The sequence below is a fragment of the Ascaphus truei genome, chromosome 2, assembly GCF_040206685.1.
Source record: "Ascaphus truei isolate aAscTru1 chromosome 2, aAscTru1.hap1, whole genome shotgun sequence".
Taxonomy (NCBI): Eukaryota; Metazoa; Chordata; class Amphibia; order Anura; family Ascaphidae; genus Ascaphus; species Ascaphus truei.
In genome coordinates, this window is record NC_134484.1 from 317,150,143 (window position 1) to 317,176,729 (window position 26,587).

Sequence of the window (26,587 nt, forward strand, 5' to 3'; positions counted from 1 at the left end):
TCCAGGCCCAGGCATGGATCGACAGTGGAGAAACTTTCCAGGATTGCATCTTCACTGACGAGTCTACTGTATCGCTGGAGAGATTTGACACCTTTGCATTCCACAAAAAAGGTCGCATATCTATGAAGCCGCGTCCAAAATACCCAGTGAAGATGCATGTGTGGAGTGCCATCTCTAGGCGTGGACCAGGATTCATTGTCATCTTTGAAGGTAAAATAAGTCACACGCTTTTGCCTTATGCACTGTACTGTACTAGTGTGCATTTTTTTGAGCACTTTTCTTTTCTTGTTATAGGAATCATGAATAAAGCTTTTTTCCAAGAGCAAATTGTGCCTGAGATTGTGGAATACATCACACGTGAGTTTGCAGATGGTCATCGTTTCTACCAGGACAACGATCCGAAGCACACCGCGTCAACAGCGCATATTCTTGGCCGCGGTATCAACTGGGTGAAGACGCCAGCGGAGTAAGTGCGGTAACCGTGTTTCATTTTTCCCCACTGTTTTTACTGTGTATCTCTTTAACTAATTGTCCTTTTTTTCCCCCTCCAATGACAGATCGCCAGACTTCAATCCAATCGAAATGGTCTGGCATCAGCTGAAGGATCATATCCGAAAAGTCGTGAAACCCTCCAAAAAGGATGAGTTGGCGCAAGGCATATTGAGTATTTGGAACGATGTACTCACCGTGGAACGATGCAATAAAGATATTGACCTTATTGCGACTGTGTTGACCATTGTGATCGAGCGTAATGGGCAAGTATCAGGAAGGTAGTATGGTATTGTACTGTACTGTAGTATGGTAAGTACAGGCACACCAAGTACAGTATGATACAGGTAAGTATGGCACAGTTTGACAGTATTATCTGCATACTGTAGTCCAATATGGAGTAGCTATACAGTACACAATGCCATAATATGCACCTAACTGCACACATTTTTTCTTTCCTGAGAGAGCAGCACTAGCCATCTGGTTACAAAGTATTTAACAGTAGTTACAGTATATAGTAGTTCCAGTATAGACTAGTTTGACAGTATTATCTGCATACTATAGTCCAATATGGAGTAGCTATACAGTACACAATTCCATAATACAGTATGCACACAACTGCACTAATTTTTTCTTTTCTTGTCTTTTCAGAGAAAAAAGGATGCACAGGGGGAGGGGGGGGGTATCATGTGTAAATTTTGTGAACTGTGTGTACAGTAAAGTGTATCTAAAGTGCAGTCATGATTTACACAAAACTTCCCCTCTCTCAATGAAATTCACAGAATGAGGAAGAAGATAAAGACGGAAAATTTGTATTACTGTTTTTATTATTATCAATGCGCATTATTCATGATTATCCACCGGCCCTCAATTTTCAACTGTGCTGTACTATTTTGTTATTTCTCTTCTGCATACTTCAATAGTGTATCTACAGTCATGATTTCCACAAAAAAAAAACCCTCTCTCAATGATTATTTGTATTTTTCTTTCCTGATAAAATAAAATACATATTTAATTACATCAAGATTTTATTTCTTTGAACTTTAAATTCACTGTGAATGTGTGTGGGGGGGATTCTTGAAGAAGACATACAGTTTTAATAATTGGTTACCTTTTTAATAATTGGTTACATAATCAGATTAACATACGGGAAAGCCAACAATAGGAAAATTAACGAATGGTCTGGGAGAGGTTGAAAAGCACAAAGACAAGCTTATGAAAATGAATGGTTTTCGAGAGGTGTCGATAAGAGGTTGAAATTCTTGGGCGAGCCTTGTGTATGAGAGGGGGGTAAAGCTGCATGAAGGATTAGCTGTACTGTAGTTCAAATACATGACATATTTTCAACAGGCACGGCATCATAATAATTTGATCCCCACACCCCCAAATACATAAAAATCACACAAATCATTCATGTGCAGTCAAACGCACAGTGTCGCAGTCAAAAGCTACAGCACAGATTGAATATCGTAATATCAAGATGGTTTAGGCAGGCACATGTTCATGTTGAGAAAATAAAAATTAAAAATGATGAGAATTTTTTTTTTTTGGGCACTCTTGAACTTTGCAAGCAAGCAGTGGTGAAGTTATAGGCGCATGCGCAGTAATCATCAGCTAGCTCCCTTCCCAAAGAGGATTACACGCAGGCAGGTCATCATAATAATTTGATCCCCACACCCCCAAATACATAAAAATCCCACAAGCTACAGCACCAATTGAATATCGGAATATCAAGATGGCTTAGGCAGGCACATGTTGAGAAAATAAAAATAAAAAATGACGAGAAAAAAAAAAATTTGGTCAGTCTTGAACTTTTTTTTCCCACAATGAGCATTAATAATCAACACAGAAGAATAAATCAAACCAGGCTCTGCACGCAGGAATGTGATGACAGGAATGTGATTAAAGACAGGAAGCCATCCATTCAAAGGAATAGTGTGGGAGAGGTGTACTGTAGATAAGATACGAAGTTGAAATACTGCAGTGCAGTAAATTAGCCTGCACGGGGGCGAGCGAGGGGAGAGCACTGTATACAGTACGCCGAAATGTGATACTGTTACAGTACATGCCTATGCGTTTCAACAATGTTCAAATGAGACATACAGCACTGTACATGCATGTATAAATATGCAAATTTACACACGCAGACTGTGTACTGACGTAGGTTGAACTGCTACAGTATTAGACTTTGAAGACAACAGCTCGCGAACGCCCACCTGAGTTTTTTAGACAGTATTGCTGTATTGCAGACAGCGCTAATAATATGCTAATATTACGAGCGCTAAAATACTGGAACATATTCCGGAAAAAAAAAATATACTGCATCTGCCCGCGGTTATCAGAGTTGCGCCCCAACGGCCGCATTAGGATAAAGGCTGCTGCAGCTGTAAGTACTACTCCAGATGATGATGAGTGGGAAGAAATCCCAGGGCCAGGGATGCGAGCAATGTGTTGCACCGCTGCCATCATCAACGACCAAGTGGCCTTCTCAGAACTACGAGTTGCAGATTCCTTAGAATGCCAGTTGCAGGCTATCCCAGCCGCCTACTGCGATCCAAAGGGGATGAATATAACTCACGACAAGGTGATATGATGGAATGACCTGGTGGACTACCAAGTGAAAGATCCGGTAATCAGCATCATTCGGCAAGCTGTTCAAAGGAAGAATCCAGCCCTACTGAAACGTGCACCCAGAGACCTGATCGCATTGCTAATGCGTGAGGTGGACAAGTTTGAAATTGACAATTGCTTACTCTATCATGTAGTACAATATCACAACCACCCTGATAGGCGACAATTGGTTCTACTGTAGAATTTAAGATATATGGTATTGAAGTCTCTACATGATGAACATGGACATCTCGGTGTAGAGAAGACCTTTGGGTTGGTCAGAGACCGCTTCTTCTGGCCCAAAATGCGAGAAGCGGTAGAACAACACTGTCGCCGTTGTTCACGGTGTATACAACGCAAGACCCTGCCTACAAGAGCAGCGCCCATGGGCCACCTAAACAGTTCTGGCCCAATGGACCTGATGTGTATGGACTTTCTGTGCATTGAGCCCGATACCCAAGGAATATGCAACGTGCTGGTCATCACGGACCATTACACCCGGAATGCTCAGGCCTTCCCCACTAAAGACCAGAAAGCCATCACAGTGGCAAAAATACTATGGGAGAAGTGCTTCGTTCACTACGGTCTTCCAAACCGGCTTTACTCAGACCAGGGTCGAGATTTTGAGAGCACTCTGATCCAGGAATTGCTCAAAATGCTGAATATTGCTAAATCGCGGAGGACGCCATACCATCCCGAAGGAGACGATTTGCCAGAACGATTTAATAGGACCTTGTTGGACATGCTCGGAACCGGGAAGGGTGCGCAGAAAACGGAATGGAATCGACACGTGGAGGCCTTGGTACACGCGTACAACTGTACCCGCCATGAGTCAACTGGATTCTCCCCATACTTCCTTATGTTTGGGCGAGGGGCGAGACTGCCAGTAGATGTACGTCTTCGAGTGTCAACGGATGGGATACACAACGCTACCCATTTCAAATATGTGCAAAGACTTAAGGACATTTTGCAACAAGCTTACCAACAGGCTGAGAAGTCTGCAGCTAAACTGAATGCCGGCAACAAAAGACGATACAACCATAAAGTCAAATATCGGGATCTACGTCCTGGGGACGCTGTGTTGCTTTGTAATCTGGGAGTCCCAGGAAAACATAAATTGGCGGACTGATGGAGAGATGGTGTATATGTGGTAGAGTCACAGATGCCTGGCCTCCCGGTCTATTGCATCAAAGACACTGAAGGCCGGGTAAAGGTTTGGCATCGTAATCATCTTCTCCCCATTCCACAAGTGGGAGACGAGGAAGCAGAAATACTGGCCACAGCGCTGAACGGTGAGTCCGATTCCTCAGAGATTGGTCAAGAGACTGTAAATAATTATACCAACTCTGAAACTCCTGAAGATCCTATGGAATGACCCTCTCAAAGGGACTATTCCACTGAAGGGGCATCTCCCGGAGGAGCTACGGTAAAGGGCCCCGTAGGCCAACACCTAATATGGTGGCTCCAACAGGCCAGCCTTTGGATCCACAGAGCCCGTGTTTTGTGCCAAACAGAGACAGTTCAGAGACATTTCTCCCCTCAAGGGAAGAGGCTGAGCCTCAGGACTGTATCTATTACTCCCCAGAGGGAGTTGTTGAAGAACAGCTCCATAGGAGCCAAAGAGTAAGGTACCCTCCAAACGGGTAACCTATGACCAAATTGGGGCACCACATTATGAGGCTCAGCAGTGGGCTCACAACAAAGTGCAGTCCGTCATTGTGATGTTCAATGAAATGTACAATCTGATATAGAGCTGACAAGTGTAAGATTGTATATGATTGATGCAATTTTTATTATATAATGATGTCGTACAATTTTTCATTATATAACTGCTGTACATAGTTGCATAAGATGTGACCCAAGCGAGGTCGTTGGGGTTTTACCAGGGGGAGGATGTAGCTCTGTGTGTGGAACCCCCTCCAGGTACTCACCGCAGCAGTCGGGAGTAGAGCGGCCGGTCACGGGATAGGAACGGGGGTCCACGCATCTTCCGGTGCGTGGGAGGGGTGTCCGGCGGGTGCCGGGAGCTGTGCGCGGGAGGGCGCATCGTTGGGGACTCTCGGCGGCTCCCGCGAGGGGCGTCGCCATCTTATTTGTGCTTGCGCATGCACAATGGGTCCCTGCAGCCGGTGGCCATTACGGAGGTTGACGCATGTGCAAGGAATGTGCGCGAGAGGCGGCCAATGGGAGAATAGCTCCCAAGAAGAATACAGCCCTCACGGTACACAGGGGTAGGGTCAGGTGACTCCAGTGAGCCTATAGGGTTGTCCAAACTCCCTGCTCAGGAAAGGATACATTTCGCGCGCTGGAGGAGCACGTCAGTCGGCGCCAGGAGAGGCTAGGGAAAGGAGTTGAGGGTGCAGAGGTCAGTGACCCACTGCACTAGGCCAGCAGCCCCCTAGTCCCCAGTTAGCCCTGAGCCCCTCAGTAAGTTTGCGGTGCTTCAGGGACAGGCCCTAGGTTAGGGACCCTGCCCTATTAGCATATACAGTGTCAGTTAGGGACACAGCGGATGCTGCACTTCCCACCAAGATGCTTGGGATCAAGCCTACTCCGCAGAGAGAGCGGACTGTACCCAGGGTGGACGGCCCTGACCGATCAACCCACTGGAGGAACCGGACGTTGCCAGGAGGTCGTCGGATCCTTTTTGAAGATCCTTTGAACGCCCAGGTGCCGTCGCACTGGGCAGGTATTGTTACGCACGTGCACCACCTACAGAGTACTCACACATAGTGGCAGCGCTGACCACGGGACAGGGGTTATTCTGTGGACATGGTGTGGGGGTACACGGTGGTGGGTAAGGGGCATACACTCCTAAGTGGGAGTGAATGACATTGGGACTTATAGAGTATAAGATATATATATATGCATGTTCAGTAAAGGTTATTATTGCTTATTCATACCAATTGTGTGTTATTGGGTTGTGTCCTGTGAGGGCCCCTTCCCGCCCTGTCGGGATCCCTCCCAGGTGGAGGCATTGCACCACGAGAAAGCAAATATATATGTACCCCAGGCTCCCCGAGCGGAGGCTTAGGCTCCTTAGGGCCACACAGGTAATATACAGCATTAGTATCGTCTGTATTCACAGGGAATACCCGTTACATAAAAAAACAATGTAGAAAAACAATTAGAAAGCATTTATGTTGATGCAGAGTAAAGACCACATATAGGAGAAAGAGAGAGAAGTTCAGTCCCTTGTTCTATTTTTTCTGAAGTTGTTTCCCAATGGAAGAGAAGAGACCAGCTCCATTTTAGTGAATGGAACCAAAATATTTTCCCCGACAATGAAGCAACTTCTCCGCATGTTGAATAGGGGGGCCAGAGAGTTTCGGAGGACACAGAAGTGAAGTCTTTAAAGAGAAAACATAATATATAATAACAATAATAATATATAAAATATAAACCTGCCTGTTATTTAAGATGTTAAGAGTAGATAATGGAAATGGGGTAGCATATTCTGATCTTTATGATCATGACATGTTTATAACTGCAGCCATTAGAATGGGTTTCAAGAAATAGAATATTTACATAAAGTATGGAAGTATGTTTATGAAACCTCTTAAACAAGATTCTTCACTGAATTAAATCAAGCCCGGTTTCATGACTATTTAAATATGCATATTTTTTCTGGAAGGTGAATGTATATAAATGTATATAAATGTGTATAAAGCAATATATACCGTATGTACAAGACATAATGAGTGACTACAATTTTAATCTCAGTCTTTGAAGAAGTTGATCTTTAGTTCCCACTGAACACTCTATTCCTCTAGGTGCATCAATCTTAATAACATGAAACTGTGGGTACTCTTCCAGGGTAGGTCCTACTTAACCTCATTGATTTACGTGAAGAGACTAAACAACTAAAACTTGTACGACTGTGAAAAACAGTGCAGATGTAATCAAAAGTATTTGACCATTGTTTCCTAGTCCTGCAAATAAAATCCAGAGCACTAGGGTAGTCATTCTTCAATATATCATACACAATACAACCATTTAACATAACACACAATTATATTTAAATAATAATCCCAGAAGAACAGGACATTACTGGCCAATAATGCCCTAGCTGGAAGAGTTGAAGGCTTTAACCCAGCCAGGGCATTATTGGCCAGTAAAGCCCGGTTCTGAGGGGATTATTACTATTATAGGCTAAATGTAGGCTTATTTTTAAAAAAAAATAATTTTTAATAAAAAAGATACATTTTTGTAGTCATTGATTTTTATCAGCATGATTGTCTACATTCTTATCCTTTTACTGCAAGTTTATTAAAAGGAAATTGTACATATACACAGCCCCCTCTATACACACACACACACACACACACACACACACACACACACACACACACACACACAAACACAAACACTCTGCAACCCCCCTCTATATACACAAACACACTCTGCAGTCCCCCCTACACACTGTGCAGCCCCCCTCCTCTACACCCACAAAATATACTGCAGACCTCCTCCACCCTCTACTCACAAAACACACACAGCAGCCCCCTCTACACACACAAACACACAAAACACAGAAACACACTGCAGACACACACACACACACACACACACACACACCAAAACACAGCCCATCTACACCCACTGACACACACACACACACACACACACACACACACACACACACACACACACACACACTGCTGCCCCCCTATACCCACAAAACACACTGCAGACGCACACACCAACAAAACAGACTGCTGCCCCCTCTACATCCTTAAAACACACACCAGCAGCCCACCTTTACACCCACCGCAGACCCCATGTAAACCCACACACTGCAGACACATACTGTACATAAAACACTCTGCACCCCTCCTCCACCCACAAAACACACACTGAAGACACACACACTGCATCCCCCCCTCTACTCCCACAAAGCACACACTACAGACACACACACAAAACACTCTGCACCCCTCCTCCACACACAAAACACACACTGTAGCCCCCCCCCATTGCACCTACAAAACAAACACTGCACAGATACACACAAATCAACAAAACAGACTTCTGCCCCTCTACATCCACAAACACACACACTAGCATCCCCCTCCCTAGACCCACTGCAGCCCCCTGTAAAACCCACACACTGCAGACACACACACCAACAAAACACTCTGCACCCCTCCCCCACCATTCAAAACACACACTGAAGACACACACACTGCAGCTCCACCTCTTCACCAGCAAAACACACACAGCAGAAACAAATCAACAAGACACCAACAGAAGACACACACACTAATAAAACACTCTGCTGGCCCCCTTTATACCCACAAAACTCACAGCAGACACACAAACCTTTCCCCTCACTCTCCTGTGCGGAGCTCTCTGCAGGCAGGGTGGGGAAGGAGTCAGTGCCTTGCTGCTGCCTTCTGTCCAATCACCTCCCCTGTCTAAGAGCAAATGTCACTCTTTGTGAATGAAACCTGAAAGCTGATTGACTGAAAAACTTGGCAAGTTGCAAAAATTCCGGGTCATTACTGATTGGATAATGCCCAGAATTTTAACCAATCAGAGAGCAGGGATTTCAATAATGCCCAGAATTTACCAGTTTTAACCTATAATTTACATTATACCAAACACATTGGGGTCTATTCTAGTAGCTTCGATAACAACTCATAAAGGATTTTGAGCAGCTATCGAAAAATGTTGCTAAGTAGCTATGCAGAAAGCCTTGATGAGTTGGATAAATCGTGCAGGGAAGGCCTTTTTTCGCAATTTCTGGCTCCTGCCAAAACACATTGCATGGGAGCTGCAAAAATCCAAATAGTGTCATTTTGATAAATTTGGCTATTCCAGTAGCTCTGATGAGATTATCGAAGCTCTGGAATTGTGAGTTTATCAAAGATTTATCTCGCCAGTAAAAGGCTGGCAAGATGAGATCTAAGAGCAAGACTTAAAAAAGAAAATGCATTTTTCCTGCATTGGATTGAAACTGGGAGTCTCCGGAGCTGATACACATTAATTTCAGCTCTGGAGACCCCTGGTTTCAATCCGATGCAAAAAAAAAAAAACCATTTACAGGCAGCTTCATTACCTTAGCGCTAAGGCAATGAAGGGGTTAACTGCCATTGCCCGGTTTATTGTGGGTAGCTGGGGTGGGTGAAGGTGGTGTTTGCCCATGGTGGGTGTTTAGGCTTTGCAGGTTGGTTGCGGGAGGAGTTAACCCCTTCATTATCTTCATTACCCAGGGTACAGGAGCCAATGGGATTGTGAGTGTACCACGTGGTATATCTCACAATCCCATTGGTTCCTATACTATATGGCTATACAGTCTTTATTTCAAAGGATGTAACATCATCCCTTAAAGTGATGTCACATCCTTTTAAAAAAATTGAACTTGTCACATGGTACATCAACCAATCGGATGGTCCCCAATCCGATTGGCGGTAGTACAATGTGTTGGCAGCCATTCCATCTCATTTTAGCTTAAGAAGCAGACGAGACAACATCTCCCTATGGATTACATGTAAAAAAGATTGAAGAAAGAACATTGAAGAAAGAACATTGAAGAAAGAAGATTTTACCTGATGCTGAGGATCGCGGAGGATGGCGTTGCGGATCGATAGTTTCCTGATACAACGGTATTTGGAGGGTGAAGACTTCTAAAGGTAAGAAAAACATTGAATGTATGTCATTTTTGTTTTTCAGGTTTTTTATTGTATTTTTTCATATTTATTTTTTTGCTTGCCCATTGACTACCAATGTATTAATATGTGCCCCTTTAGGGTATAGATAAATACAGTGACAGGCAATGCATTTTTTGGCAAATGGTTGTTTTTAATTAATTGTTATGTTATCTATTTCTGTTTATTGTTTTGAGTTAATTGTCATGTATATGTAGGGCTTGTTTTTATTTAATGTTTATATGTTTAGGCGTTTGATTTATTTTATTAATGTGTTGTTTAGGATTTTGATTTATTGTATTCTTCTGGTGTAAAGATGCGATTTCTTTTATTGTTCGGATGTTTAGGTGTCAGATTTATTTTATTCTTCTGGTGTTTGGCTTTTTGTTTCTTTTATTCTTTTGGTATTTTGGCGTTTGATTTCTTTTAATGTTGTGTTGTTTAGACGTTTGATTTCTTTTAATATTGTGTTATTTAGAGGTTTGATTTCTTTTAATGTTGTGTTGTTTAGAGGTTTGATTTCTTCTATTGTTCCGGTGTTTGGGTGCGTGGATAGTTTTTTATTGCTGTATCTTTTTGGTGCAGTTGTTTTTTTTTTTTTGGTTGCCCATTGGCTACTATAGTGGGTAATCATGACCATATTATATAGGTATGATGTACCGCTTTGACAGTCAATGGGTAGAGGGTGGGGTAGTTGCCCTGGGGTAGGTGGTTAGGCCACCCGGGTGGTCAGCGGGGGAGAAAGTTATCCCCTTAATTACTTTAGCGGTTTCTAACCGCTAAGGTGATTAAGGAGTTAGGGGCCATTAGATTGTATTTTTTATTGTTGTGCTCCTTCCAACGGAGGACATGGACGCAGAGGATTGTGATGAGGATGGCCTTCATACTGGCAGAGGTAAGTGCAAGTTGTATTTATTTTATGATGGCTGGATAATGTTTTATTTGGAATGGACAAATGAGTATTATCCATATCTGGATAATAGTTATTTTGGCCATTACTGTATTGTATGTGTTGGGGGGGGGGTTGTTAGGGTAGAGGAGGTGGGTTGTAGGGTTGTTGTGTTTTTTAATGTTTATTGGGGGGTAGAGTGATTTGGTGAAGGAAGGGGTAGTTGCCCAAAGGTGGGTGTTAGCCATACTGGCTGGGTAGCGGGAGTGGTTAATCCCTTCATTACCATGGCGGTTTCCACCGCTAAGGTAGTGAAGGGGTTAACTCCTTCCACAACCTTCTCGGCAGGCCTAACCTACCACCCTGGGGCAACTACCCCCTTCATCCACCCCCTCTGCCCCCAATAAACAGGTTATTCATGTTTAATCCCTTCATTGCCTTAGCGACTATCCGCTAAGATAATTAAGCTGTTTTTATTAAAATTGTAATACTAGTGTGCGGGAGCAGTGGGTCACCGGTTAATAAAAACACTATGATATAAGAGAAAGCAAGAGCTTTGCAGAGAGAGGCAGGTCTCCTGTGCAGCTCAGATTGCAATAAAATCGCAGGGGGGAGAACTTGGAAAAAATCTGAGATTTCTTGGCTGCTACGCTGAACGGTTTTGGCATTTTCCTACCGCACGATTTGAGAGGGTTTCAGATTATTTCTGAATAACGCGATAACTCAAATGACAAAACATTCGGCGGGAACATGCCAAACCTTGCGAGATAGCAGCAAACTCATCAAAGCTTCTAGAAAAGGCCCCATTAATTTGAACATACCTTGAAAGCTATAATTTAAGTTATGTAGTCATGTAAAATATTTTGAGTATAATGTTAGCCTTTTAGTGGATACTCGAGTTATTTCTCGTCTATGCACTAAGCGTTCATTAAAATAAATCGCTGGGCCATTTAAATCGCCGTTTTTGTGACTGTTGCTATCACGGTATTCAGAAAGCCTCGATTATCTGTGATAGCACAATTCACAAAATGGGAGAGTAGCCAGCGGCGTGAAGATCGCCTCTCTGATAAGGCGTTACCCGGCGATTCCTTTCAGCTGCAGAGAGAGCTGTTTTTATATTCTATTTTTCTGACCCTGACTCCCATGGTTGTTTTTTTGCCATTGGATTTCGTTACCTGCGGCTGTTCACGCTGAAGCAGAGACTCCATGAGTGGGTGAAGAAGACTAAGATGTAAGTATGTTTGATGTATTACTTTTTCTGGATGTCTTGCTGAAGAAGTGTATATACGTATATGGACATTTTCCAATGATGATTTAGGGGTGTGAACCGATATAATTCACTCACCTTTACCTTCAGGGAATAATTATCCATTTATTAAGATGAGTTCAAGACATTCTCGCAAGACACTTTGAATATTCTTATTTATCACCCACTCAAAATGGAGGTCTCCATATTTATATACTCTGATGTTTTTTTTAAAGATTCTTGTGCTAAAGATCTTTTTTTGGAATTACTTGAACACACACACAACTTTCACTATATTTATCAAAGTCTACCCGGCTGCAAAACTAGGGCAAGGAAACTGCAGCAGAGTTGTTAAGGAAAACGTTCCCATTCAAACCAATGGGATTTTCATGATTGATAAATCTGGTGCAGTTTGTTTGCACCAGTTTGGCCCTGGTTGTGTAACTGGAAGGCTTTGATAAATGCCCACCCATAAAATGAATGTAAACTATTTTTATATGAGTCTGTGATGATTTAGATGCTATTTTGATGTGTTTTAAGTTTAAATTAATAGGATAATAAAAAATATATTATTTTGTATTTGTATTGTATTGGGCTGTGCAATGTTTTGCAGGCCCCTCTAGCAGTAAAGGTCTACAATACATATATTTAAATTGGGGTGTATTAATTCTTCAAGAAGAATCCAAATAGAAGTTGGATATGGAATGTACCCAATGGAATGAAGAATTAAATTGACGACAGTACAATGGCTCCTGGCTACTGTCAGTCGGCAGAATTATTTGTGCGGTTATTTGCTGTATGTAATTGCAATTCAGTATGTGCCGACAGATAAAAAAAAAAAAAAAAAAGGAAATTCGGCGCCTAATATTACTAAGAGACCATAGAAAAACTATGTGAACTAAGTGTCCAAAAAATAAATAAAAGGAACTCCAACCATAAATAGTCCAATGGCAAGATGTAACAAACCTCTAATGAGTCTCTTGAAAGTGGTCTCACAGCACATGGAAATTAAAAATAAAGAATATAATAGTGCAACACCATACAACAAGAAAAACACATAAATACGCCAATAATAACCAAAATAATAGAAAATAGATATAAAATAAATACGAATGATTATTAATACAAAAAAAATAACCAATGAATAATAAACCACAATTAATACCAATATATAAACAAAGACACGTCACTAGTGAATAGCTAGAAAAACTAATACATTTAATATAAATTAAACAGACAAATGCCTTCACAAAGGGAAATACTGACACAGTGATTCACTTCAAGAGGGTTAAAATTAGAATCCTACTCACGACAGGGAAAAGTTGTATAAGCGTCCTGAACACGTGGAGGATCCAATCGCACCAACTCTGGATCAATACTGACAAGCAGCCGCCTTTGCCTCGTGGACACACACCTCAGGAACCGAAAACCAGTCCAGCTGTTCCGGCGCCTCCTGGTGATGTCACAGGACTGCGACTGGAGACTGAAAGTGTCCTTATCGTTGAGTGAAACAACTAATGAAAAGTATGACTCCATGCGTATTCACCCACTCAGTCTCTTCAACGGAGCAACTAATAAAATCAGCTTGGGCAAAATATCAACATGCAGTGTACAAAACACTACCACCCAACATGTTTCGTGAGACTGCGCTCACTTCATCATTCATCCTTCCCCTGATGAAGTGAGCGCAGTCTCACAAAACATGTTGGGTCCGAATTGCCTCTTTTTTTTATACATGTCATTGGTTAGATTTGTATCAATCTTTTTTTCAGGCTGCCTATCTTTCACAATTGAAAGTATTCCTTTTGTAAGCACTTAATAATATTTTAAGCATTAGCGCTGTTAAGCACATTTTTCTTTTTTGCATGTGCCGGCAGATGGCGCACTAAATATCTTTGCCTATGCCCGTGCATGCGCTGTCTACTTTTTATGTTTTGGAAAACAATGAATGAAAGTGTGTAATGGTTCCTTGGTTGCGAGACCTGTATGATTTATGTATTTCATACACCAGACGGTGCACTGAATTCAGTATCTTTACTCATGCCATGTTGGATCTGAAAATATTTTTGCACATGTTTCTAAACAAGAAACAATGTTACAATTTCACTAGGAATGTCTCATTTGAAACATAGCATGGCAATGTGCGGTGTGAAAAATGTGATTGAAGACCGCGCCATCCTTAACCATTTTGACACGGGAAATTAAACTAATATATATATATATATATATATATATATATATATATATATATATATATATATATATATATATATATATATATATATATATATTGTGACATAGTCCAAAGATGTTAGGCAGCTTTCTGCCCCATTTTAGGTCAGACAGTGCAGGAATAGTTCAAAATGATCCGTTCCACAGCTTCCCATTAACTCAGACCACAGATTACACAGATTACAGAAAATCCAGACCACAGATTACAATGGCTCTAGTTCTCCCTCACCTGCTCTTCTAATCACATGCACAGGTATTTAGAGCAGAGAGGTTTTGCATTTCACTCTCTCTCCTTAGAGCCTGGAGGCTGGGGGTATCGCTGCTCCCCGGAATCCAGTTCGTTGTGGACGGCCCCTCCAAGTATCACAGTACCAGAGGATTTGCCTGGACACTTGGGACCGTGTTCCCACCACGAACAGATAAGACAAAACAAATGGTTATTGCTGTTGCTAAAAGACTGTGCTGTATCTAGTGACCCTAAATGAGAGAGCATGGTTTTAAGCTGGGGAACCAGGTTAATTGGCTAGCAGCTGTTAGAGAGACTGATTCTGATGTGTAGTTAGATCCCTGAAAGGGATAGGATTTTGTTTATATAATTTGGTTTCTTGCTATTTGAAATAACAGTGTGGGAAATACTGTAACACTGAAAGGAGTGAACTGCTGAATGAAAGTATCTGAGTACCTCTAATCTACACTTGTTAAAGCTGCAGTACCTTACTTGGATGAAAATAAAGCAGGCAGAAGCCTGAGTTAAGCAGCATAATACTTTGCATGATCCTGTTTTTGTATAAATAACCCTAGAAGACTGTGTTGGGAAGAACCCAGACAGATGTCAGCCCTACAAAAGAGGGGCGTTTGTCACAATATATATATATATATATATATATATATATATATATATATATATATATATATATATATATATATATATACAATAAAAACATACAATGTACAATCACTTATTTCATATTTATTCATCAGACACTGATAAAGAAAGTTTGAGCCATTCATTGCTTGTCTTCCAGAGTATGTACTTCAAGCGGGCAGTTCAGAAGATTCATTATGATTATTGACATAGGAGCACATGCATCAAACTGCACACGCCTGACTTAGAAAATGTCTCCTTGTCAGAACATTAGCTCATTTTTTATAATAATCTACACTGTGTCTGCTGAACTGCATATTCTGGAACCACACTGTTTTGATTTACAACCTCAAAAGCCACTCAGTAGACATGGAGGTAATTGGAAGGTGTCATGATGGTCCAGACTGCACTAACACTTAGTAGTTGTCCCACCTAATGGTTTCTTTCAAAGGGTTAAATTGGATATCTTTTTTTTTCCTTTATTATTTTGTTGAATGGAGAGGCTTACACATTACTAGTTTGTACAATTTATTTATCTCTTTGCTCCAAAAGGGGCCAGTAACACATTCCAAGCAGGCTACTCTGGCACTAGCAGTAAACACATTCTGATACTTTGCGACACAGATAAATGATGCCTTTATTTGTTGTCCAGAACTTTTATATTCCATGACGTGCCTTTCCATGTGTTTCTACCCTTTGGAGGATGTTACACATGCAGTGTGAGTCAAATTAATGTTTTTTCCATTCACAAATTGCACATAAGAATCTAGAATCTATTTGTTCAGCTTTTATGCCAATATAGTTAGTTATTGTTTGGCAGGAAACTTTCCTATTTCCATTACGTAACACCCACCTCCCCTCGTACCCCCACCCTAATGCTAGATTTTGTAGTTTGGTATTAGTTAGGCTGAACAAATACAGTCATTGAAGAGCTTGGTGTTTTATTTAAACCCTTTAGTAGATTTCTGTTAGGTATCTTCAAAAGTTGACTTCTTAAAATGCCAAAAATATTGCAAATATTTTTCTTTCTGTGTACAGTGTTTCTAATGTTATTCATCTCCTGTATCTGTTTGCAGTGTTTTGTCCCTTGCATTATTTGGAAGCCTGTCTTTCAAAAGATAAATGTATGGCAGATATGGTGCAATTCATCACTGTTGCTAATCTGTCAATAGAGAGAAATTTAATAATACATTATTTGACAAATTGCTGGAAAATGACACAAAATTTGACAAGTCGTGTCATTTTTTTTAATGATTTTGAAGGGTTACTTCCCACTGATAAATATTTCATATGCACTCATCTTGTTATCCACAAAGAAATGTGCATATCTATAATGGAAGCTTCCATTTGTTTAAAAAAGAAAGGTTATTCTGAAATATCTATAGGTTAGACAATGTATTGAATAAAAATAGCAACATTGAAATACTCTATTTTTTTGAGATTTGCAGAAAACTTACATTTCCTTTTTTCTTTATTTTTTCCAACACATATTTATGTTTTTGAATTTCACCAATGATTTTGTGGAAGTTTCAATATATTACAAAACTCACTTAAAAAAAAAAAATCATGAATGTTGCCAATATAGTGGTGACTTGAGGCTGTGTTGGTTAACCCAGGTTAATTTCCTGGTCAACATATCTCCTTTTGTGTAGAGGGTGTAAGACAAATGGAAAATGTGAGGCAGTGCTTCTTCGTGGAAAGGGCGGTGATTCGGGAAAAGCCTCCTAACTGTAGCCCTCTTTCCCCCCCTTAAGTGAGATTGGGGTGTGTAGGTGTATCTGACTACTTCTCAGTGTGGTGCTATACCTGTTGGCTCACAGGAGGGCTGAGCTTCCGCCACGGGGAACCTGGGGCATTTATACTAGGGGTACTTACTTCCAACAATGCAGCGCCTCCACCTGCGATGGCTCCCACCAGAGGGGGAGTGGTTCCTCGCAGGACAATCACAATAATCGATACTCACACAGATATATATATATTAACTAGGGACTTTACTGAACATGCAAGAAAACAGATCACAGCAATATCATCATAACCTGTGTCCCTCTCTAGAGGAGACACTTACTGCGTCGCGCAGGACGCTTCCCCAACACTAGGTGATCCCACCCAGTGTCCCGAGAATCCCCACCCAATGTCCCGCACTCTAGTAGAGAACGTGGGTGACTGCGCAGTCACTAAGAACTACTAGGCCTGTTGGTGCACATGTGATTCAGAGTTACCTGCCGAGCACTCCGGTGCTCGGGCCTGCAACAATCTTCTCAAAGGGTCAGACGTGCGATGCATCCGTCTGATCCTATCCAGGTGATATTCTCCAGGACCCCAACGTGGGTCCCACCGCTTCACGGGAACAGCAACCGAATCACGGGAACAGCAACCGCCGCTATATCCCTATCTGGCTAACGGGCAGTAGTGTGGCAGGAACCCTAGCCTAGGGCCTGTCCCTGATGTACCGCAACCTGAGGTGACTTGGGGGAAACTCCTAGGGCCTGCGGGGTAATAACCTGCCCCACTCCCCTAACTCGTCCCAGTCCTGACTCTCACTGAACACTAACACTAACACTAACACTAGCAGCTACGCACTGCAAACTTCGGAACGCGTACAGCAACTTGCTGCACACTAGCACTATGCCTTCTTGTCAAGCCTCACAGCACTGCCAGCCTTGACAAGACAGCACTCACACACGCACTAAGGGCAGCGTCCCTATCTTGGGCCGTCCCTCAGCACTTACCCACTACCCTGGTGGGGAGTTGGGGCCTTACTTGGGATGTGGGGACCTTACTCGATGCAGGAGCTGCACATGCTCTCTGCACCCTTCCTTCCCTCACAGCTCCCCAGCTCCAACTGCCGTTCTCAGCGCGCGAAAAGTATCTTATTGCTCCCTCTGGAAATCCTTGGCCCTTATTGGCCACACGGAGGCAGCTGATGTGCTTGCCCCTAAGCCTCATGGGAGTTGTAGTCCCGTGGAGGCTGCAAATACATTGGGGCCGCGTGTGCGCCTTTCCTGCGCCTGCGCTAACCCCTAATGGCCACCGCAACCTCTCTAGGCTCTGTCCTGCGCATGCGCGACCTCTCTGGAGCTCTCCTGCCGCCTGGCTATCCCTGCGCATGCGCGAGCTGTTGCGCAATGGCGGCGCCCTGTACCCTGAGCCGCCGGGGCCTCGGCAACGCGATCGCGGCCCTAACAACGGGCCGCTCGCGTCCCCGGCAACCGGCCGCATCAGGGAACAATGCGCGACTCCCCGCTCCGGCCGCCACCCTTGGAAGTAGCCGACGGGCCCGGCGCTGGCTCCGACGGCACCCGTGACCGCACTGCTCCAAGGGAGGGGGGGTCTCAAGGAGCTGCGGGAGCTCCAGGCTACACTCTCCCCCTGGTGGAAAATCCAACGTCCCCGCTTGATGAACGACATCACAAGGCATAAAAGTTATATAACCAAAATGCATTGCACAGAAAATACAACTTATCATTTCGACTATAAACATCTGATTACAATGCACTTCACACCATACTATACCCGAGACTAGCTGAGACCATTTGTGGGGTGCCCCTAACTGATCAAGTGGGGGTACCTCACTTTTGCGTCCGTGAGCCTCCGCTAGAAAAATCTCCTGTAGAGCACGCTCTGGGGTGACAGTCACCGGTTCTGTACTACTTCCTCCCCCTGGTGGAAGGAATAGAACAGTGTCTCTGGGCCAGGCCTTTACCCGGCCATCCACGGCAGGGATGCGGTAGACCCGGAGGCCAGGACCTTTCCCGCGGTCCACTACATGGTGAATGGAGCGCTCCTTTTTGGGCTTAAAGGAGGCACCTTTCCCTGAATCCTTCTCCACACAGTCTTTGTCCGCTCCAGCAATCCCTTTAACGGTGACATCTTCTGCGGACAGCACAACCTCTTCGTGCCGGCCCGTGTCTTGAAAAGGCCAAGCTTGGAGATTCCTCACGCAGGAGTAAGTGTCGCTCCGGTCCATTGTACCGGATTCCTTGATGAGGTCGGATTCGTTCCCTGGTCTGCAGAGATCTTCTGGGGGAGACACCTCCACCAGGACGCGATGACGGGGTGAGCCCATCGCCCGGGTGACCCTACCTTTGGAGTCACCAGGCTCCACGATCACCAGGGAGCTCACACCCGACACCCCTGGGGCAGTCAACTTACTCCTGTCGTTGTTGGCAGGTACTGATCCCAAGCCTAGAACCGCTGGTAACTCGGTGGTAGGCCGGACTGGCCGTTGCAGGGCACACGGGCCCATATCACGGTCTGCATCAGCTGAGGTGGTTGGCTCGGTGACCTCACTGGAGTGGTCCGCCGGCAGGCGCATCACCACGAGCGGTTGGCCGCTGGAGTCACCAGACAAAGATGGGGGTATAAACATCTTACCCTGGGCTTCCGGAATCTGTGGTTCTGGTCTCGGTGGTTCCTGCTCGGGAACCGGGTCTGGAACCGACATCTGGGGTTCCGACATCTGGAGATCCGCCTTCAGCGGCTCCGGCTCAGCGTCTGAAAAGTCCATTTGGGCACACGGCCCCTCCACTACCTCCATCGCTGAAGTGAAAGAATTAGTAGCGGCTTCACTGTATGCTTGAAGATAACAAGGCTTGCTCCCCCTGGTGGAATCTGAAGGAGGTGCACTTTCTACAAGGGAGTGGTTCTGGCTCTGTGCTGAGTCACTCACAGTGCAGGGGCGGGGTTCAGGTTTTCGCGCCCAACCCGGACAATATTCTGCAACAATTTCTTGCACAGTCCTGGTGCTCTCCCGACTTGGCGGGAGCCGCCATCTTAGGTGTGACTCACTGCTAGAGAGAGACTCCATTTTAATCACAGTCTCTGCAATTACACTAGGGCTCTCTGTATAGATAGGGGGGTAGCCTTCTGGTTTTCCCGCCAATCCTGGACAGTTTTCTTCCACACAATTTAGTGCAGGCTTGCAGCCAGCAGCACGTGCGCTCCCCTGCTCTGGCGGGAGACGCCATTTGGCTGGGTCGGCGTAAACCAGGGGGTACCCCTCAGACGGGCCCCCGGGCATACACAGGGCGGACGGTGCCTCTGCCAGGCATATATCCGCAGTGGGGATTGCCACAAAAAGTAGAGTTTTCCATGGGGACGTGGTATCCTGTTCTTCATCTAAGACACATGCACACGGCCACCCAGGAATTCTACGCATATAGTACTGAACCTCAACCGCGGGTGTATGTGCGGGAAGGCCTCCTACCGCCACCACCCGGCCAGGTTCCATATATTGCCTCAAACCCCAGGCAAGGACCTCGTGTCCGGACTTTACAAACATGGTGGACAAATTTGAAAAAAAATGGACAGGGCACCCCAGGTCTGGATCTCAGCAGCGCCTCCAAATGTAGCCCTCTTTCCCCCCCCTTAAGTGAGATTGGGGTGTGTAGGTGTATCTGACTACTTCTCAGTGTGGTGCTATACCTGTTGGCTCACAGGAGGGCTGAGCTTCCGCCACGGGGAACCTGGGGCATTTATACTAGGGGTACTTACTTCCAACGATGCAGCGCCTCCACCTGCGATGGCTCCCACCAGAGGGGGAGTGGTTCCTCGCAGGACAATCACAATAATCGATACTCACACAGATATATATATTAACTAGGGACTTTACTGAACATGCAAGAAAACAGATCACAGCAATATCATCATAACCTGTGTCCCTCTCTAGAGGAGACACTTACTGCGTCGCGCAGGATGCTTCCCCAACACTAGGTGATCCCACCCAGTGTCCCGAGAATCCCCACCCAATGTCTCGCACTCTAGTAGAGAACGTGGGTGACTGCGCAGTCACTAAGAACTACTAGGCCTGTTGGTGCACATGTGATTCAGAGTTACCTGCCGAGCACTCCGGTTCTCGGGCCTGCAACAATCTTCTCAAAGGGTCAGACGTGCGATGCATCCGTCTGATCCTATCCAGGTGATATTCTCCAGGACCCCAACGTGGGTCCCACCGCTTCACGGGAACAGCAACCGAATCACGGGAACAGCAACCGCCGCTATATCCCTATCTCGCTAACGGGCAGTAGCGTGGCAGGAACCCTAGCCTAGGGCCTGTCCCTGATGTACCGCAACCTGAGGTGACTTGGGGGAAACTCCTAGGGCCTGCGGGGTAATAACCTGCCCCACTCCCCTAACTCGTCCCAGTCCTGACTCTGGACACTGACTGAACACTAACACTAACACTAGCAGCTACGCACTGCAAACTTCGGAACGCGTACAGCAACTTGCTGCACACTAGCACTATGCCTTCTTGTCAAGCCTCACAGCACTGCCAGCCGTGACCCTGATAAGACAGCACTCACACACGCACTAAGGGCAGCGTCCCTATCTTGGGCCGTCCCTCAGCACTTACCCACTACCCTGGTGGGGAGTTGGGGCCTTACTTGGGATGTGGGGACCTTACTCGATGCAGGAGCTGCACATGCTCTCTGCACCCTTCCTTCTCTCACAGCTCCCCAGCTCCAACTGCCGTTCTCAGCGCGCGAAAAGTATCTTATTGCTCCCTCTGGAAATCCTTGGCCCTTATTGGCCACACGGAGGCAGCTGATGTGCTTGCCCCTAAGCCTCATGGGAGTTGTAGTCCCGTGGAGGCTGCAAATAAATTGGGGCCGCGTGCGCGCCTTTCCTGCGCCTGCGCTAACCCCTAATGGCCGCCGCAACCTCTCTAGGCTCTGTCCTGCACATGCGCGACCTCTCTGGAGCTCTCCTGCTGCCTGGCTATCCCTGCACATGCGCGAGCTGTTGCGCAATGGCGGCGCCCTGTACCCTGAGCCGCCGGGGCCTCGGCAACGCGATCGCGGCCCTAACAACGGGCCACTCGCGTCCCCGGCAACCGGCCGCATCAGGGAACAGCGCGCGACTCCCCGCTCCGGCCCCCACCCTTGGAAGTAGCCGACGGGCCCGGCGCTGGCTCCGACGGCACCCGCGACTGCACTGCTCCAAGGGAGGGGGGTCTCAAGGAGCTGCAGGAGCTCCGGGCTACATAACAAAGGTGGTAGGGGCTTGGACAGTAAGGCGATTGGTCCTTTCTACTTCTCTTTTAAAAGGTTCTTTCTTCTAAGATTACCAGCGGGTCATACCACAATCACCATTGCCACTGATTTTGGATATGCTTGTGATTGTGGGGAACATGTGAGTATATTCACATTATAGTCGTGATAATTTAAAAATTATTATCAGACATATTATCAGACATATTGCGCTATACTGTGTCATTTACTTTTTTTTGGTTACAACATCTGCGCTCCCCAAGTCCTGGACATCTACACTGAGGGATTGAGAAAGCAATTCACACTAAGGGTTTGAGCTGCAATCAATGGTTGTTTTATAGATTATAGCAATTTATTCACATTTTTATTTATTTCTTCACTTTATGATGTACAGTATGTGGATTATTTACTCTATGCATGTGTAAAGGTGTTATTTTTATTTACTTTATTTGAATTAAGGTGAAAAAGGTGGGGGTTGGGGCACAGAAAGAAAAGAGGGTATCGTGTTACTTTTTGTTTACATACATTTGTATACATACATATGTAACACATTTAATGGGGAGATATTACTCACATAGGTCGTTTAGACCTACTTGAGGTTCTTTTACTAAGATTACACACTATTTGAATCTTTGTAATTACTGATTGGGTGTAGAGCGCTACAGGTAACAATCATTCTTTCTAAGGATCAAATAACGTCTGAGGATTTACAGCCGATTAGGAAAGTTTGCATTTTTTTTTTTGCAATGATGCCAATATTAGTAAGTGTTCAGTAATTATGTACATCTGTGCTATTACATAACTATTCACCGTGATGGTATGACATTCTTTACTATATAAGGATATTTAATGCAAAAAATACAACAAGGATTCCGTGCTCATGCTGTCAGTAGAATATCCGTTTAACACCAAATGCCCTTGCAGCTGTGTGTGTGTAGCACCTCCCCAAACGCTCCTAAAGAAGAGACTTCCCAAAAAGGGAGTCTCAAACAGACAAATGAGGAAAGTATACACAAAGCACACCAGGTATTCGTGTATTAGCTCAAATAGAATATTATAATCAAATCTAATGGGTGAAAATTAGAGAATAAAAATCAATTTAATAATAGGTAAAATTACCACACATAATTTAAAATACAACACTTAGGAGGCGCCAGCCTCTCTTCAAGATAGAGAAAAAAATCCCTGCTTGTAATACATATAAGATGAACACAAATGCACAAATGCACAGATGCAATGGTCACAAGTACAGTCAGTCTGACAGATAAACACCTAGATATAGTGAAATGTAGTGACTGAACATAAAACTGCACTGAGGGGAATAGGTACTAGCCAGGAGTGAAAGGTAGGTTACCATTTGCTGGTGCTGATGGTCAGTCCGGACTACACCAGCATATGGCGATGACTCTTCCACCCGAACTCCCCAGATTCCCTGCTCCAACCAGTGAGTGATTGTGTTTAGTGACCTCTCGTGACCTCAAGCATTTTGCAACTGCGTGCTTTGTCAGGAGGTCACGTTAAAGGTCACTCACGTGCATAATAAAGCTCCAACAGCCAATGAAATCACTGTTACCAGCCCCGATGTCTTAATGACTTAAACAAAATACAAAAATGCCTCCAATATCATAATACATGGGGAAATGTATTACCATTCATATATAATCAATAAACAACACTCTACCCATGATAAGGCAAAACAGACATAAACATAATGTTAGAAATACCTAAAATGTATAAAAATATACAATAAAATACATATTCTATCAACGGACAAGCAGATAACACATTCTATCTAAGAAAAGGTGTTAATTCTATTAATTGAAAACTTTAGGATACTTTGAATCAAAGGTATACAGCTGAACCCTGTTATAACGTAGTGCTTGGGGTCCACATAATGTGACCGTGTTATATCGAGGATCGTGATCTGGGGTTCCGCGTCCGCCAAAGGGGGAGAGCTTGGATAACTCTCCCAGCTGTCCCAGACCCGGAGCAGCTTCGCAGGATGCTGGGAATCTGACACCACTGGTCAGCCATTGCAGGGGGGGGTCTCTGTGTGCATCTATCTCTGTGTGTGTCCATTAGCAATAAAGCATTGAATAGATATGTAAAAAAAAAAACCTTGGAGATTTTCTACTGTAAATCGGGAACCACGCTCAGACCGCATTATAAGCGGATCCACGTTGTAGCGAACCACACTATAATGGGGTTGATCTGTAGATCCAATATTGCTCTCGTTTTAATTTAAAAAAAGTCTCTATTACCTTGTCTCAAAGTGCGTGGAACACATTCAATCCCCATAAAGCTGATAGAACTGGGATCACAATTATGTACTTCCTTGAAGTGTTTTAATAATGGTGTTAATGGTTGACCCTTTTCTAATAGCTTAGGTATGTTTTTAATATTCCTTGTGTTCCAACATTCTTAGTTTCAATGCCCTTTTTGTTTTGCCAATGTACTGTAAATTACATTGGCACTGTAGTACATACACTACATGTGTAGTTAGACAATGAATAACATTTGTAACTTTATATGTTTTGTTTGTTACTGAAAAAACTGCCTGCTTATCAGTTTTAACATGATTACAAACCTTGCATTTTCCGCACTTGTACTTTCCAACAATACCCAATTGGGTCCTAATATTACTGGGCACTTTATTTAATGTTTAATGCAAGCATTGCAATTAAACTATATGTTATTTTTTGTTGTTGAAGTTATACATCTAGAACAGTGTTTTTTAACAGGGGTTCGTAGGGTTATCCTTAAAGGGCTCCCTGCAATGTTCAGGTCAATTGACAATTGTACCAAATATAGAAGAATTTACAATGCATTGGATCTTAGATGCACTATTAGAGCGGGTTAGAGGTTAATTTCAATGCACCTGATCTCAGACATGCTATTAGAGAGGGTTGGGGTTCATTACAATGCACCTGATCTCAGATGTGCTTTTAGAGAGGGTTGGGGTTCCTTACAATGCATCTGATCTCAGATGTGCTATTAGAGAGGGTTAGTGGTTCATTACAATGCACCTGATCTCAGATGTGCTATTAGAGGGGATTGGATTTATGAAGAATTTCACAATATTGTTATAGGGTTCCTTAACCAAATGTTTTTTGAAAACCACTGAGCTAGAAACCCATTTTAGGTTCCTAGCTTCAGTTATATCTGTTTATGCTGGGTTATTTTCTCTGTACAGTATGTCATTATGTATAGTGCTACTGTATAATGTATCTCACTTATTATATTGATCAATGGAATATAAATACGTTTTCCTTTTCTCACTGATTTCTTATATCCGAAAACTTGTTACCCAACTCTGTCTTGCTGTCTCATTACAGTGTTTAGCTACTTAGAAAACGGCACAGCAAACTTCACGGAAGACCAAGAACAGAAGAGCATTAACTCCACGGTACAAAACTGCTTTTATCTTTACTCCAAATCCCACAGTATTGTGTAATTATTTTACTGATATTTTTATATTTCCAGAAACAGGGGTTTTAACATAGAGAGTAAATATAACGGCCTATTCAGAAATGTTTTTTTTATGCCAAGTCTGTAAGTAAGTACACAAATGAAGTATTATTACATATGCCTAGCAGAGTCTTTATTACTGAATACACTATGAAAAAAGCTGTAAGCATAGGGATTCAACATTTGTTTATGGCCTTGAAAACAACTGTACATACATCAATTAAAAAAAAAAAACATTATTACAGATTCCAAAATTCACCTGTATTAGTTAAATTAATGGAGGAAATAATGCAGGACATACAGTATCTATATAAAACTTTATGATAAATGTAGACATAAAAGGTCATATGTCTGAAACCATAATACAAGGAGAAGGGCAATATAGGGCACAATGGATTTGAAATGAATCTAATTTATTATTTAGCCAAAAAAAACACAACATTTCGACCTTAAAGGTCTTTGTCAAGTGAGGCACCAATAATTGTATCATACTTGAAATACCTGTTGGTGTGCAGCTTTCACCTTATTCCATAATGAAACCATAATACACCATATAGTGCCATCAAAAAAATTTGCTTAAAGGTCTATAAGGCTGAGTCCCCGCTGGCGCTGAGCGCATTCATGCTTAGAGCATGAGCGCCAGATGTTCTGCAACTTGCGGGCGCGCGCGCAGTGGGGAGGAGCGGGGGGGCGCAATTGCGGGCTATCGGTGCAAACGGGAAAGTTTAAAAATTTTATTTACAAAAGCGCCGAGCATGTGTGCCCGCTCATGCGCACACGCGGGAACGTGCATATATAGATGTAGCCAGGTCCCCCCTGTCATGGCTGACCCCCTCCTCCCTTTCGGCAGACGCTGTGTGCGAGGGAGTGAGGGGGGGCCGGCGCGCGAAGGAGAGATCCCTGGTAGCTAGGGACGCGAGCGGCAAGCAGGCCGGTTGCCGGGGACGCGATCGGGCCATCGCTAAGGCTGCGATCGCGTTGCTACCGGCCCGGCGGCTCGGGAAGCAGGGCGCCGCCATGTTAGGGCTGTTGCGCATGCGCAGTGCCCTTGAAACCAGCGCGGGAGGACCAGATAGCTCGCGCATGCGCGAGATGAGCATGCCAGCCCCCAGGGTGCATAGGGGTAGAGACACCTGACGCAAGGGAGCC

General features: G+C 44.0%; 1 protein-coding gene across 2 annotated transcripts in view; it reads left to right on the forward strand.

Moving 5' to 3' along the window:
• Window positions 1-26,587, forward strand: part of STAC (SH3 and cysteine rich domain) — a 335,966-nt gene that overhangs the window by 248,708 nt on the left and 60,671 nt on the right. For both annotated transcript variants that reach the window (XM_075586507.1, XM_075586508.1), the window contains exon 7: window positions 25,306-25,376. In XM_075586507.1, coding sequence (XP_075442622.1) covers window positions 25,306-25,376 — 71 coding nt within the window. The remainder of the gene's footprint in view (window positions 1-25,305; window positions 25,377-26,587) is intronic.